At 45.2% G+C, this 17,141-nt stretch overlaps 1 protein-coding gene across 1 annotated transcript in view; it reads right to left on the minus strand.

The window, feature by feature from the left end:
• The window catches only part of LOC309415059 (3-hydroxy-3-methylglutaryl-coenzyme A reductase-like), a gene marked incomplete at its 3' end in the record, with an annotated part of 386,730 nt that extends 370,850 nt beyond the window's left edge, over positions 1-15,880 (minus strand). The window contains exon 1 of the mRNA XM_082012451.1: positions 15,765-15,880. Within this exon, the coding sequence (XP_081868577.1) occupies positions 15,765-15,766 (2 nt within the window). The 5' untranslated portion in view covers positions 15,767-15,880. The remainder of the gene's footprint in view (positions 1-15,764) is intronic.
• Positions 15,881-17,141: the final 1,261 nt, after the last annotated feature.

The following is a 17,141-nucleotide window of genomic DNA, read 5'->3' on the forward strand; positions in this document are numbered from 1 at the left end:
ATATGCATTCTCCAGAAACCCACAACGCCCAAAAATGCTTGTGTTTCTTTTTTGCTAGTTGGTGGAGACATAGCTGTTATTTTGTTGATCACATCTGTTGGGATCTGTCGACGTCCATCTTGCCATTTTATTCCTAAAAACTGGATCTCTTGTGCAGGTCCCTTGACGTTACTTTGTTTTATAGCAAAACCAGCTTTCAGAAGGACTTGAATTATTTTCTTCCCTTTCTCGAAAACTTCTTCTGCTGTGTTGCCCCATACGATGATGTCGTCAGTGTATTGCAGATGCTCTGGAGCTTCACCCTGTTCCAGTGCAGTTTGTATCTGCCCATGGCAAATGGTAGGGCTGTGTTTCCACCCCTGGGGAAGTCGATTCCAGGTGTATTGGACACCCCTCCAGGTGAACGCAAACTGTGGCCTGCACTCTGCTGCCAAAGGGATTGAGAAAAACACATTAGCAATATCAATGGTGGCGTACCACGTGGCTGCCTTTGACTCCAGTTCATATTGAAGTTCTAGCATGTCCGGCACGGCAGCGCTCAGTGGCAGCGTGACTTCATTCAGGCCACGATAGTCTACTGTCAGTCTCCACTCTCCATTAGACTTTCGCACTGGCCATATGGGGCTGTTAAAGGGTGAGCGAGTCTTGCTGATCACTCCTTGGCTCTCCAGCCGACGAATCAGCTCATGGATGGGGATCAGGGAGTCTCTGTTGGTGCGATATTGCCGCCAGCGCACTGTTGTGGTAGCGATCGTCACCTGTTGTTCTTTGACCCTGAGCAACCCCACCACAGAAGGGTCCTCTGAGAGACCAGGCAAGGTGGATAGCTGTTTAAATTCTTCCATCTCCAAGGCAGGTATACCAAAAGCCCACTGGTACCCTTTTGGGTCCTTGAAATACCCTCTGCTGAGGTAGTCTATGCCCAGGATGCACGGAGCCTCTGGGCCAGTCACAATGGGGTGCTTCTGCCACTTACTCCCAGTTAGGCTCACTTTGGCCTCCAGTACAGTCAGCTGTTGGGATCCCCCTGTCACTCCAGAAATACAGATGGGTTCTGCCCCTATATGGCTTGATGGCATTAGGGTACATTGTGCACCAGTGTCCACTAAAGCCTTATATTCCTGTGGGTCTGATGTGCCAGGCCATCTAATCCACACAGTCCAATAAACTCGGTTGTCCCTCTCCTCCGCCTGGCTGGAGGCAGGGCCCCTCTAGTCCTGGTCATAGTACTCGTTACCCACTTCTTGTAAATAGGAATCAGAAGTCCCTTCAAGAGGATCAGAGGTGAGATCAGCTCTTCTATTCTTTCTGGGGAACTGCCCACTGGAAAGTGGAGCGACGATTTTTCTGGAGGAACCTGAACCCCCTTTTGTAATTGTCTTTTCTTGCAGCTCGCGTACTCGTGCCTCTAGGGTCGAGGTAGGTTTTCCATCCCACCTCCTCATGTCCTCTCCGTAGTCACGCAATTGAAACCACAGGGGGGCTCGTGGTGTGTATCCTCTGTATCTTCTCTCTTGAACAGAAGAGCGCTTACTCCTAATGGCTGAGACACTGGTCCGTATGGGTGGAGGGTAGGGCATATCCTCTTTGAATTGCCGGAACTCCCGGGACAGTTTCTCTACAGCAGAGACGCAGGCCCGTAGGGAGGAAGAGAGACTTTCTTCGTATTGCCGGAGGTGGCCAGCCAATTCATCCACCGTTGGTCTCTCTCCGTCTTTCCAGGCCATTACTGCTAATGAGTTGGCATATGATGATGGTGCACTCCGTACAAACTTCCGCCACATAGGTCGCGTGCAATTGCCTTCATCTGGATCTTTGGATGATTGTTCATTGTCCAAGTCACCATAAATCACTTCCAGCACAGCTAGCTCCCTCAGGTACAGGATACCTTTCTCCATGGTGGTCCACTTGCCTGGGTGACATAGAACATCCTCCTTGAAGGGATACCTTTCCTTCACACCCGACAGGAGTCGTCTCCAGAGGCTGAGGACTCGTGCACCTTTTCCAATTGCTTTGTCAATGCCCCCTTCTCTAGAAAGGGATCCCAGCTGCTTGGCTTCCCTACCCTCTAATTCCAGGCTACTGGCCCTATTATCCCAGCATCGGAGCAGCCAGGTGACAATGTGCTCACCTGGACGACGGCTGAAATCCTTTCGCATATCTCGCAATTCACTCAGGGATAGAGATCGTGTAGTTACCGTCTCTTTTATGAGTTCTTCCTCTTCCTCCTCTTCAAGCGATGACACGCTCTCTTCCCTCTTCTGTGCTTGTGATGGCCCTGCTTCAGAGCACTCTGCCTCCTCACTCTCTTCCTCTGGCTCCTTCTTAGAAATATCTTCCTCTTCCCTTACTAAACGAGCTGACTTCCGCTTCCAAGATTTCTTCTTTTGTACAGGGGCAACTGATACTGGGATGGGCTAGTTCTCTGGTTCAGCTGCAACAGTCTGAGTAGTCACAGTGCCCGCCGTGGCGGTTGGAGTAGTCACAGTGCCTGCCACATTGCCATCAGACCCAGAGAGCCTCTCTCCCCTTTGCATAGTGTTAAATAGAGCTCGGTAGGCATGGGCCAGGCCCCAGCACATTGCAATGATTTGTGTCTCCTTGGAGCTGCCAGGCTGACAGCATACTTCTTCCAAATATTCTGCTAGTTTATCAGGATTCTGCACTTGTTCGGGAGTGAAGTTCCAAAACACTGGAGGTACCCACCGCCCCAGGCATTTGCCCATGCTGTTCCACACACCCTGCCATTCATAACTATCCAGCCTTGGGGCAGATCTCCGGGTGATATTCTTAAATTGCTTGCTAACCTTAGACAAAACTGAAACCATGTTCCCCAGAAGTAGCAATAGAGGTATTATAACTACCCAAGGGTGTTCAAAATACTGAAAAATTATTGTGATGAAGGAGCAAATGTTATGATAGAGGGTAGCAAAGGTACCACTCTGCATTTCCTCCATAAAAAACCTTTCAGAGGCAGAAGTATAATTGCTAATCGTCTCCACAAGACAGTAGCCAAAATACAGTAACGACTTTAGTACAGAGCTCAGATGATACCACATTAAGCTCAAGGTCAGTGCTCTAAAAACAAAACTCACAGGCGAGACATTACTAATCATCGCAGAGTGCAGCAGCCCGCAGAAACCAACACCGATCCTTAACATGTACAGCAAAGACGAGAGCATGATGCAAATCAAATAAACTGATATTGTGACCTGCAACCGTTATTATCTCAAGCCTCGGGCCCCACGTTGGGCGCCAAAAAGGACTGTCGTGGTTTAGCCCCAGCCGACAACTAAGCACCACGCAGCCGCTCGCTCACTCCCCCTCCCGCAGTGGGACGGGGAAGAGAATTGGGAAAAAAAAACCTCGTGGGTTGAGATAAACACGGTTTAATAGGACAGAAAGAAAGAAGGGAACAACAATGATAATACCAACAAAGGAATGTACAAGAACAAGTGATGCCCAATACAGCAATTGCTCACCACCCCGTGATCGACAGCCCGTCCCCGAGCAGCGATTTCCGCCCCCCGGCCAACTCCAGTTTATGTACTGGGCATGACGTCGGATGGTAGGGAATATCTCTTTGGCCAGTCTGGGTCAGCTGTCCCGGCTGTGTCCCCTCCCAGCTCCCCGTGCACCCCCAGCCTGCTTGCTGGCAGGCCAGCACAAGAAGCTGGACTGTCCTTGACTGCTCAGCAACAACCCAAAACATCAGTACATTATCAACAGTTTCTCATCCCAAATCCAAAACACAGTCTCACACTAGCTTCTGTGAAGAAAATCAGCTCTATCCTGGCTGAAACCAAGTGTGTTTTAGTATGACCTAAAGGTTATTCCCATATTAATCTCTTTTTCCGTAGCCAAAAGACATTTGTCAAAGCTTGGTCATAAATGGATTTTTAAGGTAAATGCTGTATTTAAAAAGTTCTGTTCATGCTGTCTCCCAAAACCCCTCTTGTAATCTGATAGTTTCATCAAAGTTACATTATTTTGGATATGCATGTGGTAGGTAATCATTATTAATGCACTGAATCCCCACTCCTCTGGCCCCTGGAGCAACAAACCTATCTTTGGCAGACAGCACTGCGAAGTCAATGGAATGACTGCCGTCTCTCACATGGGGCAGTGACCCCATTTTGTGCTGAGTCTCCTCTGTCCAAATGATGTCACCACAGCTGGGTACCTAGTACTTCCCCAGCTTGGCGCAAAAGATCATACACTACAAAGCAAGGGTATATTGCATAGCCTAAGTCAAGCATGAGTGATGTCCTCCCACAAGAACCTTTGTTTAATTTTATTGCTCTTCAGTTCCCTGGCATGCAGGTCGTCTTAGGGGTGGATGCTCTGGTGCCACAGCCTATTGGTGGTCAGTGCTGGGGAACAGGGCTGGCTGTTGGCTGTTTTCCTTTGGAAAACATGCTCCTGCCAGTAATTCAGTTCAGTTGGCCCCCCAGTTTGGTGAACAGGAGCGGTGGTGAGGCCTCAGGCTGGCCCACGGTGTGGGTGTCAGAGTTGGGGTGGTAGCCCTTACCAGCCATGGCCACAGGGCCACTTTTCTTGCAAAGGGGCTATTTCAACCCTAGTCTCATGGTGACCTACCCACCACTAGGAGACCATGCGTGGCCTTACTCCTTCCTCCCTGTGGATACTACCGAGCTCTGAGGCAGCCCCAGGCTCCCTTTGTGTGCCTGGGCCACGGGGCAGGTACCACCACCCCTACCATGGTGGGCGATAGTACCACCAGTGCCACCAAGGCTGACCATGGAACAGATACCAGGGCTGCCACCATGGCAGGCAATGGCGCAGGTAGCACCACCGCTGCCGCCATGGTGGGGGGCTGCCGACGGCTGTGGTACCACAGGAGCCGCCACGTCGGGGGGGGCGCGGGGCGAGCGGCGGCTCGAGGTGTAGCAGCAGGAGTGCGTTAGGGACGAGAGGAGAGGCCGCCAGGGGAAATGATATCAGAAGCCGGGCAGCAGGACCGGGGGAAACCGGAGGTGAGCCAGGGAGCCTCTCCCTCCCCTCCCCTCCCCCTTCCTCTCCCCTCCCCTCTTCTCTCCTGCCGCCATCGCGGGAGGCTGCCTGGCTGGATGAGGTGAGGCGCGGAGAGGATGTGAGGGGTAACGTACTGAGGCGTCCTGCTTCTACGCGCAGCCCAGCCGGGCCTGGCTAGGTGAGTGATTGCGGCAGTCGCTTGCTGCGGCCGGGGTAAGGGAGGCAGGTCCGGCCCGCCGCGCCGATGGGCGCGGGGCGTGCTGCACACGGGAAGGCAGGTGGGCGGGCCGGAGCGGCCGTTGCCCCGTAGCCCCTTGTCCATGCCCGCCACCGTAGCAGGCCCCGGCGCCAGGTGTCCGCCTGCACCCCCGCCTTCACCTCCCGCGGGTGCCGCGCTCCCTCCCTGGGGGTAGCGCCCGGCCTCCGCCGCCCTCCGCGGCCATCGCAGGGCAGGCTGGCGTGGCCACGCCGAGCTTGCTGTCGTGGGGGTCGCCGAGGCCGCGGAGGAGGGGGCAGATGCGGCTCTGTCAGGGCTTGAGCGGGCGGTGAGGCTAGCCAGGCCCTTCTGCGGTGAGGGGCGGCCTGGTCCGGCCTCCCCTCGGCTGGGCCCGCCGTCCCTCGCCTCGCCTGGCCTCTGCCCGGCGCGAATCCCGGGCGCCGTGGGATGCGGGCCGGGGCTTGCGTGGTGCCAAGTTTTGTGTGAGTTTTCAGGAAAAAGGCCACGTTTTGGCCTAGGCCACGCCGTGTTGGGTAAGACCAGTAACCTTTTGTGGAGGCATCTATTGTAGCATTACAATTTATGTATTATTGCCACACGCATATGTAAGATCTATTATATATACATATATCTTATGCATATATATGAAAATTAAAATTGCACTGCTGCAGTAGATGCCTCCCACAAAAGATGTCTCTGTGTGTGCATATGTGTGAAAATACACGCGGACACATACAGTATCACATGCACACACTCCCTCCTGTTTTCCTGTATGATGTATAGGGTTTTTTTAAATTTTATTTTGAGGTAGGGTTGATTCTTCTCTCTCAAAACAAGGGGAAGCATTTTGCCTAAGATATCCGTTGATGTAGCATTGCTATCTTGCTTATGGAGTGTTAAAACCAGCCTGAGAAAGTGAGTTACTTTGGGAGCTAGAACAAAATGTTTTACTAGCATTAATGGAAAACAAAATATACTAACTCACTGGCTTTAGATACGTATTAATGTCTTATTTAGAGGAAACAATTAAAGAGTGATCTTTAAGCTGGTTTGGGCTGGTGTTTTCAGTATCAATGAGAAATTTTGAAAACTACCCTTTGGTGTGGAGACACTGTCCAGCTGATACTTGGTTGTGTGTGTGTGCATATCACAGAATCACTAGGTTGGAAAGGACCTTCAAGATCATCAAGTCCAACCATTAATCCAGCGCCACCATGTCCCCTAAACCATGTGCAAGAGAGAGGAGGGAACTTTTTCTCCTTCCTGCTTAGGTTCAGATACTTGTTTTGTGTGTTGAGCCATGCTATTGGTCATAGTCTGGTATATAACCCACCAGTTTTTAAGGGGAATAAGTATTGTGGCAGTGATCAGTATAATAAAATCAGTGCTGCTTCACTGGAGGGCCTATAAAAAACTGCTGGAGATCAGAGTGATTACGGTCTCTCCTCGCCTCAAAACTTCCTATGGGAACTGAATGCATCTTCTCCGTTTCCTTAACCACACCAGCATCTTTCTTGTTGTTTAATTGACCTCTGCTTGATTTAAATATTGAAGAATTTATCACTTCTTGTCTTAGTGGTGGCTAGTAAGAAAACATTTTAGCACCTATTTCATAGAGGAAAACATCAGGGCAGAGATATGTTTATACTATAAATGTTTAAATTCAGGTGTTATTAACCTCAGTGATCATCTCAATTTCATCACTTTTTTATGAATGAAAAGCTGCTGGGAACTCTGATATAGCAAACTGGTGTTTAAGTTGCTTCCCCATTCCCCTTTCCCTAGTCTGATCTTACTTAGCATCTGCTCTATGCGGAAGCAAATGTTTTACAGTGCCTTTCTTTACTGCTGTGGAAGATGAGTAATTAAAATGGGATTCTACTGTACTTTTCTAATGAACTATCTCCAGCAATGCATGATCAAGACACACAGTACCAAGTCTTTTTGGAATGTTTCATAACCTAGCTCCTTTACAAAGAGGCATTACTCTGACAAATGATTTGTAAAATACTCTTAATTTATTCTGTATGCTTATTAAGATAAAGTCTCTTCACGTTAATAATTAAAAATAGTTTTATTTATTTATTTTACTCTTATTAGTATTGCAAAAATAACACAACTTGGAACAAACTTAAAACTCTCCTTACTTATCCAAACATCCTGCCTGTGCAGGTTGGTTTAAATAGTTGTAATTGCACACCTATTACAGTGCAGAATCTTTGCCAGTGAAAGACAGATGGAGTTCACTTCAGTGTTAAGGCTGACATTTAATAATGCTTTTATTTTTAAATGTGAAAAATGGAAATGTTCAATATGAAATCACTTAAGAGAAGAACATGGAATTTGGTGGTATTAGAAAAACTCTTCAGACTAGAAGAGCCCTTTACTTGCTTATGTTCGTAGGTGAAATAAGGCTTGGTTTAACAATACCTCGTACCAATCAATGAATGTCAGGTAGTAGTAATCATTTAAAGGTGGTACCAATTACATTTATAAACTTCAAATACAAATAGTATTATTAGAGCTGAAGTGTACTTATGCTTATTTTCATGTTCCTTAAATATTTCTGTGTTCAAGTTATTAGCTTCTCATTTCCTCACAGATAATACCTTCCTCCAGCCCCACAAGGGTTGTAACCTAGTCATCAAATTGTATCAGCTATACATTCCGGAAAGCCTTAGTCATCCTTTGACCTGTGAAATGTAAAGTTTGGGGCAGCTATGGTAGAGGTGCGTGCTTTTCTTTGGAACTGTTTTCATCAGTGAATGACTCTTGGATAGTAATTTTGTAAACTGTTTAAAAACAAACAAACAAAAAACCTTTTTCATACAACAGTGTGGGTGTTTTTTTTTTTTTTTTAAATCAAGCAAAATTCAACCCTCCTCCCAAACTTCTGCTTCCTGCAAAGCAGGGGAAATACAGTTCTTCAGAGATGGATTTCAATGCAATATTTCCAAAATCAATGAACTCTTTCTTCCTGTTGTTATCTTCTTGACTGTTTACTTTTTATTTGCTTAATCTGTGGCTTCAAAAAACATCAGCTGGGAGGGAGATAACTGAGCCTGCCACCTCAAGCAGCGTGTGGTCTATTGTAAATGTGCTGCAAACAGTTGAAAATCTGCCACGTTTGGTTCTAGGGGGATCTATGGGCTAAACCTTTCTTTTTCTGCTTATAAACACAGATTGGGTTCATGTATCATTTAACAGACTGGGTGTTAATAGGCATCATCCTAATTAAATGCCTGGAGCATTTCTCCTTTCTGGCTTGGACACAGAGGACTCTAGAAAGCAGCAGAGGAGGGTGTTCAAGTCTTAGTTATATGTTTAGTAGGAATATGTGATAAACTGTGCATCATATCCCTCAAACTTCCTATGGTAATAATGTTGTTTATTTCTCAAGATGATGGCATTCCCTGTGGATATGTTGAACAGCTACAGTCATGAGGACTTGGAGAACTCTGCAGAGGACTACTTGTCTACCCTTCGGTGTAGGGTTCCAAATTGTCCTGAATTCTTGTCCCTGCCAGACCACAGCAAAGTAAGAACCAGCAAATACCTTAGTCCCAGTTTTCTTTATATACTTGTAGATTTAAAATATTTAAAATATCCAGTCTGTAACTATTGAATTACATCATTATTTTAGCAAAGCTTTTATATTTTCCAAATTCCTGTTTGTGTGTTAAGCTCTACTTTTTTTTCATTCTGTAATTGGGTTTAAATTTGGGCATTGGTGACTATTTGCTGCTTCTAGGCAATGGATCAATATGAATTAAGTAATTTAAAAAAACCTCACATTAAAATCTCAACTGGTGAGTCAAACCCTTTCCTAAAAACACTAACTCACATAGCCACAAAAATCTATCATAACTAAGGGGTTCATGATTTACTGAAGCTAATTGGCTCTCTTTGTATCTCAGTCCTTCAGTGATCTTCATGGTTGGGTTCAATTCTTAATCAGCAAGTTTCACTAATTTTAGAAGTGATTCTTTTCTTTTTATCTGAAATATTCCCTGCTGTTGTTGGGAGCTCTAGTGGAGGCTGGCTGTGATGCTTCATGTTTTAAACACTTATCCCTTGAATGATAACTTAGTCAATATTGGTTCTGTCTAGATGAGCATTTCTAATAGAGCTAGTACCAATAAAAGCAACAGTGTGTAACTTTAATGAAAAATAAGTGAGCTGAGAGGATTCTCTGTCAGTGAAGGTCAGTGCTGCAGATTCCTTGTCAGAAGCAGTCTTGAGTACTTTCCTGCATTTCTGCAAGCGCTGTATACCTAAATATTTGTCTGTATTAACATCATTGTTTGTAGCATAGCATATCATTATCTTTTTAAATTGGGTAAGCAAGTCTATTTACCACACCACTAATGCATGTCTAGTTTTTATGCATTAATTAAATATTGAAAACATGCAAATTTAAATATAAAAATGCATTTTCACAAAGGTCCTCAACTCCTGAAAGGTGGATTGATTTGACCCTTCTCACATTGTTCCTGAGGGGAAAAATCAAGAAGACAAATTTGGAGTTTCTAAAATGTGTGCAATTTAAGAGAAGAAAACCCTTTTGAATCCTACCTTCCCAGCTTGGCATGTTAGGGCTCATGTTAAGAAACAGCAATTTTGCTGTGCCAGTTTGTTTCTGTGCCTGACTGCCTGTCTGCCTCATTCTTCCGTCAGCTTTGACAGCTTGTGTAGCTGGGGCAGTTGAACATACTGCTGGCTCTTTGCGCACATTACTTCAGTTGCGCACATAAATGCGAACTGTTGACAGCTGAGAGCTGTAACAGTATAAATTGCTGTAGCTAAAGCTGCCAAAGCTTGAGAGTCAGAGCTCTCTTTAACGTAGTCTGTCTTTAGACATTTTCTTCCTAAAGTAAGGGCCAAGGTCTGATGCTTGTCTTTTGCAGTTAACTATTAAGCACTCAATTTTCAGCATTCATCTTGCTTACCCTGATAAACGTTCTCTGTATATTTTACTAATGTTGTATTAGCAAGAGTCTACTGAAGTATTGTACATTCTTGTTTCAGATTCCTATTAGCTTGTCAACTGTGGGCTTCGTTCCTCTTTATGGTGGAGAGCAGACACACAAAGTTCTTGCTTTGTTTGGACCAGAGGATGGACTCACAGGTTTCATTTTAAGATTCTAATCTCTGTGTGTGGTGCTGTTACTTTTTCTGTGACAAATACATGTAACCAGGCCCTTTCTCATTCCATGCTAGTGTAGCCCATAACTTTGCCACTTTTGCATTTGTTGTTCACTGCCTTCTTGTTCTCATACTATTTTTGTTGTTGTGGATTCATATACACAAGTGATAAAACATTGCTTGCTAATTGGAGTAGAACTGGACCCACTGAATTCAGAAGATATGTAGCAAAATAACATGGTGCTTATCTGAATCCAAGTACATGTATCTCTTGATTGCTTTATGTACACCTTACCTCTCCAAAAGGAATTTATTGAGCATTCATAGAATTTGCCCATGAGTTTAGATACTCATGTTTAGCAGTGATTGATCAACATCAAGTGTAAATTTGTATTTACCTTCAGGTCCTAACATAGCTCTGGCCAAGGTGACATCTCACTGTTTTTTGGGTTTTTTTCCCTACATTTCTCCCTTCCTTTCCAGTCCTTCATGTTTTGTTCTCTTTCCATATAATGCCATGTATATGATTGCTAAGTTTGCCACAAATACCTGTGGATCAAACTCTTCCTGATTGCTAATCACATGGTCATCAGCCCTTCTACATTCATCTGGCTCCCTAAACCTTGCACAGTTTCAATATCAATTAACAATCCCAAACTAAAATACATGTACGAATGAGACTCTTCTTGTCAGGCCCAGTTTTTAGTGGAAGGTGGTGTTAGAGCACAGTGATATAGTTCCTGTATGTCATGCTGCACAAAATCTGCATTTGGTTTTACTGTTCTTGGTTTTCAAACAAATTTTGGACCAGGGAGCATTTGTGGTGGGTTGACCTTGGCTGGCCGCCAGGTGCCCACCAAGCCGCTCTATCACTCGCCCTCCTCAACTGGACAGAGGGAGAAAAATACAATGAAAGGCCTGTGGGTCAAGATAAGGACAGGGAGATCACTCAGCAATTACCATCAAGGACAAAAACCAGACTTGACTCAGGAAAACTAATTTAATTTATTGCCAGTCAAATCAGAGTAGGGTAATGAGAACTAAAACCAAATCTTAAAACACCTTCCCCCCACCCCTCCCTTTTTCCCAGACTCAACTTCACTCTCAGTTTTTTTCTCTCTCTTCCCTCTGAGTGGTGCAGGGGGACAGGGAATGGGGGTTGTGGTCAGTTCATCACATGTTTTCTGCTGCTCCTTCCTCCTTACTCTCTTCCCCTGCTCCAGTGTGGGGTCCCTCCCACAGGAGACAGTCCTCCACGAACTTCTCCAACGTGAGTCCTTCCCACAGGCTGCAGTTCTTCACGAACTGCTCCAGCCTGGGTCCTTTCCATGGGGTGCAGTCCTTCAGAAACAGACTGCTCCAGTGTGCATCCCCCGTGGGGTCACAAGTCCTACCAGCAAACCTGCTCCAGCATGGGTTCCTCTCTCCATGGGTCCACAGGTCCTGCCAGGACCATGCTCCAGTGTGGGCTCTCCACGGGGTCACAGCCTCCTTCAGGCGCATCCACCTGCTCTGGCGTGGGGCAGGTGGATATCTGCTCCACTGTGGACCTCCATGGGCTGCAGGGGGACAGCCTGCCTCACCATGGTCTTTACCAGGGGCTGCAGGGGAATCTCTGCTCCAGCACCTGGAGCACGTCCTCCCCCCCTTTCTTCACTGACCTTGGTGTCTGCAGAGTTGTTTCTCCCACATATTCTCACTCCTCTCTCTCCCGGTGTTTCTTGTGAAACAGTTTTTTTTTCCCCTCCCTTCTTAAATATGTTATCACAGAGGTGCTACCACTGTCGCTGATTGGCTCAGCCTTGGCCAGCGGTGGGTCCGTCTTGGAGCAGGCTGGCATTGACTGTATTGGACATAGGGGAAGCTTCTAGCAGCTTCTCAAAAAGCCACCCCTGTAACCCCCCTGCTACCAAAACCTTGCTACGGAATCCTGATACAGCGTTGCATAATGGGGGGGTGGGGGGGTGTGGGTGTGTGTGATGGTGTGTGTGTATAGCACCATGTATGTTGTGCTAAGGTACTAAGAGCTTCATTAATACAGTGCCAGCTAGAAGATGCTTAACTTGGCTACTACAGTGTTATTCCTAATTGTTTAGCAGCTTTAATGAATATGTATGTTTTTGGAATCTTAAGAATCACTAACTTTTTTTTCCTCCCCTTGTTTCTTTCAAGCTGTAGCCCTGTTTCTTGCTGGCCGTTGGTGGTCAATTGATGACATTGTGAGAACATCTGTCACTTCTAGAGAGGGGCTTTGGCAGGTAAAGCGCTCCAACATTCACCTGGCAATTATTCTTCTCCTTCAAGATAATGACAAGTAATGGTAAATAGCTACTGCGTGAGTTTCATTTCATTCAGAAATGAGTTAACTGTCTCATGTCAAAAGCAGGGTCAATGGCAATAGAGGAAATGGGTACTGGGGGAAGGGTTGTGAAAGTGTCTAGAAAAAGAGGGACTTTTGTACAGGAGCTTCATATGCAAGCTATTTGGATGTTAATGATGATAAGAAGAGGGTTTTTTCCTTACTCTTTAGAACATAGTATGTCTGATTGTATTGAAACATCTTAGTAGAGTGGTACATTCTGTCATAGCAGTACCTATTGGTCTTATCAGGAGACTAGTAAGCTAAAAATATTGAAAGGAACCTGTTTGATAGAGGCAAGTTGGAGCTGGTGGCCTGCAGTGGTGATACATGGTGTTTGGGAAAGTTGCCTGGTGTCTGCTTTATTGCTCATCACTGAGCTGTGTTACCATTACTGATGCCTATGTAGTATGGAGTTTTGGTATTTCCAAAACTGGAAACCTGTGTTTTTCCAGGGGTGTAATTCATATCTGGGCACTCATCTTTGATTTTTGTGTTTAAATTTACTCTACAGAATTTGGCATATAGCCTTGTTTTCAGTGTGCTTCATAATGGTGGGATGGTGAGTAAATCAGGAAAGCTGAATCTTTTACAGATAGGGTAGCTGAAACTTTGGGCATTGGGAAGGGAACATGGTTTCTCCATTCTCCCTTCACAGTGGGTAGGATAGTGGTGAACTTAAATTTCATATGTAAACGGAACCCTGCAGATATTTAATTTCTTGTTACATGCAGCAGAAACTGTTGTAACTAGTTCTTCCACTGCATCATCTCCTGTTGTCTTGACACTTGATCAGCAGCGATTGTGTGCGCCAAGTCCTGCTACCTTGTGAGGCTCATCATTTCTTCTTTGTAGGAGTCCAGTTGCCTGCTAGCCTGGTGTTGTGTTTTAACTCCAGCTGGCAAGTAAGCACCACGCAGCTGCTTGCTCACTCCCCCACAGCGGGATGGGGGAGAGAATTGGAAGAGTAAAAGTGAGAAAACTCGTGTGTTGAGGTAAAGACAGCTTAATAGGTAAAGCAAAAGCCGTGCACGCAAGCAAAGCAAAACAAGGAATTCATTCACCACTTCCCATTGGTAGGCAGGTGTTCATCCATCTCCAGGAAAGCAGGGCTTCATCATGTGTAATGGTTACTCGGGAAGACAAATGCCATAACTCAGAATGACCCTCTTCCTCTTCCTTCCCTTCAGCTTTATATGCTGAGCGTGATGTCATATGGTATGGAATATCCCTTTGGCCAGTTGGGATCAGCTGTCCCAACTGTGTCCCCTCCCAACTTCTTGTGTTCCCCCAGCCTACTTGCTGGTGGGGTGGTGTGAGAAGCAGAAAAGGCCTTGACTCTGTGTAAGCACTGCTCAGCAGTAACTAAAACATCCCTGTGTTATCAACGCTGTTTTCAGCACAAATCCAAAACATACTAGCTTCTATGAAGAAAATTAACTATCCCAGCCAAAACCAGCACACCTCTGAAATCTGAGGCTGGCATACTGCTATTGTATGTGGTGAGTGTTTCTTAAATCCAAAAATAGTTTTGAGTTAAAATCAAAACATTCCCCCCACTCTCGGCATTTCTCTCAGCTTTTACCCATTGGATTGAAAGTGACATTGAAGTCATGAAATATCCTGTCTGTGGTAGTGCTTTATACTTAACCTATTGCTATGGCTTCAGAGCATCTCCTAGGCCTCAAACAAACCCCAGAGCTTCATCCTGCTTCAGCACTTACAGCTTCTCTTCACTCTGTCTGCAGCTGTGTTAGCTGGCAACTTTGAAAAATAAGGTCCCTGATGTGTGAGTATCAACTAAACTGACTACTCTTCTAAAATGTTTTTCTGTGTTTCCTTAGGTGAAGTCTGTTGGAGAGAGGGTGGTTCTCTATGTTCTGAATCGAATTATCTATCGGAAACAAGAAATGGAAAGAAATGATGTCCCATTTCTCTGTCATGGTAGCAACGACTATGCTAAGATCATGTGGACAAAAGAAGAGGCTATTGGGTTCTATTCTGTTAAACCTACCGGTAAAACACTGGTATATTGTGGGATTAGATGGGGGAGATAGGAAGCTGATTTGAATAATATTGTTTAGTAGACTTTACAAGCCTTGCAGACCTAGTGAGTTGGTGTTTTTCTGAATTCATAAGAAGTCAGATTGCAGTTAAAATTTCTGGCTTAAATGCTTTTGTCCTTTAGTAATCCAAGAAAGTTTTTAGATTTCTTCATATTCTACAAAATAGATTTAATATTGTAGAAATGAGGTATATCTGAAAGCTGCTTTTTTCTTTTTTTTCTTCTGTAGAACAATTGTTTACTGTTAGATTGGGCTATGCTTGGTTTTTGGTGTGGGGTGTGTTTTTTTTTTTTTTTTTTTTTTTTTAACCTGTCTCCAGAATGCAGAGATCATGTTTATCTGAAATTACTATAGAATCAGATGTCATTATCATGTAAACATTTTATAGCATTACGACATAGAAATTTTGCTCACAGGGAGAAGATTCAACTATACTTGGTGGTAACAAAGAGATTCCCTTTCCTTCCACACATGCATTCCCTCAGAGACTACAGTTTAGCTAGCAGGTTTATGTCATTAATAGTACAGATTTTTTCTGTTGTTTTTCTAAAACATTATAATTTCCCTTTAGTTATTGTATTGGGCTTGTGTGGCAAGGTTTTGGTAGTGGTGGGGGTTGCAGTGGTGGCTTCTGCGAGAAGTTCCTAGAAGCTTCGCCTGTGTCCAATACAGACCTGCAGCCTGTGGTGAAGACCATGGTGAGGCAGGCTGTCCCCCTGCAGCCCATGGAGTTCTGCGGTGGAGCAGGTGGATGCCTGAAGGAGGCTGTGACCCTGTGGGAGGCCTGTGCTGGAGCAAGCTCCTTGCAGGACCTGTGGACCCATGGAGAGAGGAACCCATGCTGGAGCAGGTTTGCTGGCAGGACTTGTGACCCCATGGGAGACCCATGCTGGAGCAGTCTGTTCCTGAAGGACTGCACCCCATGGAAGGGACCCAGGCTGGAGCAGTTCGTGAAGAACTGCGGCCTGTGGGAAGGACTCACATTGGAGAAGTTCGTGGAGGACTGTCTCCTGTGGGAGGGACCCCACACTGGAGCAGGGGAAGAGTGTGAGCAGTCTTCCCCCTGAGGAGGAAGGAGCAGCAGAAATGTGTGATGAACTGACCACAGCTCCCATTCCCTGTCCCCCGGGCCACTCGGGGGCAGGGGGAGGCAGTAGAGAAACAGGGAGCAAAGTTGAGTCTGGGAAAAAGGGAGGGGTGGGGGGAAGGTGTTTTAAGATTTGGTTCTAGTTCTCATTATCTGTACTCTGATTTTGATTGGCAATGAACTAAATTTATTTCCCCAAGTTGAGTCTGTTTTGCCCGTGACTGTAACTGCTGACTGATCTCTCCCTGTCCTTATCTCGACCCACAAGCTTCTTGTTATATTTTCTCTCCCCTGTCCAGCTGAGGAGGGGGAGTGACAGAGCAGCTTTGGTGGGCAGCTGGTGTCAAGCCAAGGTCAACCCACCACTGTTATTTTGGACTTAATTCTGTTTTTCAATTTTTGCTGAATAAAATTTAGTATTTGAGTAGGCTGTTTAGCATGGTGATAGTGCTTTGTAGAATATTGGCTTTTGAATCAAGAAGAAACAATCTGGCATTTTTGTTTTATCTATAGAGGGGGTTAATGAATTCAGGATTAATGGTGGTACTGGAGGCTCACTGGAGACTTCCCCGATCTGACATACATATATGCCTTTGCAAACTGTTAAAAATACAGTAGTAAACTGTCTGGATCACTGACCTATTCTGGTCTGGCAATCAAGATAGGAAAGCAACCAGCTAATTTGTTCTGATTGTCTTTGTTATCTTTTTGTGTGTGTGTGGTTGTGGTTTTGTGTGTGGTGGTTTTTTTTTTTTTTTTTTTTTAAGAAATGATGCATTGCTTAATTTGTATAATTCTCAGTATTACTTTTAATGTAAAAAAAATGCTGTAGCATGGTGGTCACAAAGTAGTATTTGCATTGCAGTGGTTTTTGTTGTGGCCTTATAAAGCTGGAAATTAGAGTAGTGGTTCTATTTTTAGTCTAGAATGGGGACGCTTGTTTATGTGGCACTGAAGTTTTGCTATAGTCATGCTCATTTGTTGTAGTTTTCATGATGCTCTCCCATTTACTTGTCCTGAGTTAGCAAACACTGAAGGCATTAACAATATTTCACCCATGTTTGATTGTGTGATGTATTCTCCAAATGAGTAGCCCATGTGGAGAAAGACAGCTCTGGATACAGGTGGTTAGGAAAGAGTGGTGGAGCTTGACTGGTATCCCAAAGGGTACCCAAGTAATGTAACCTCTCTGCCCACATTTTCCTTGCTTGAAAAATGAAGATAAGTGTGTTCATTGGTCTCAAAAGAACAAGGTCTCGTTAGAGCAAAGGG

This window comes from Phaethon aethereus, assembly GCF_964289735.1.
Source record: "Phaethon aethereus genome assembly, chromosome: W".
NCBI lineage: Eukaryota > Metazoa > Chordata > Aves > Phaethontiformes > Phaethontidae > Phaethon > Phaethon aethereus.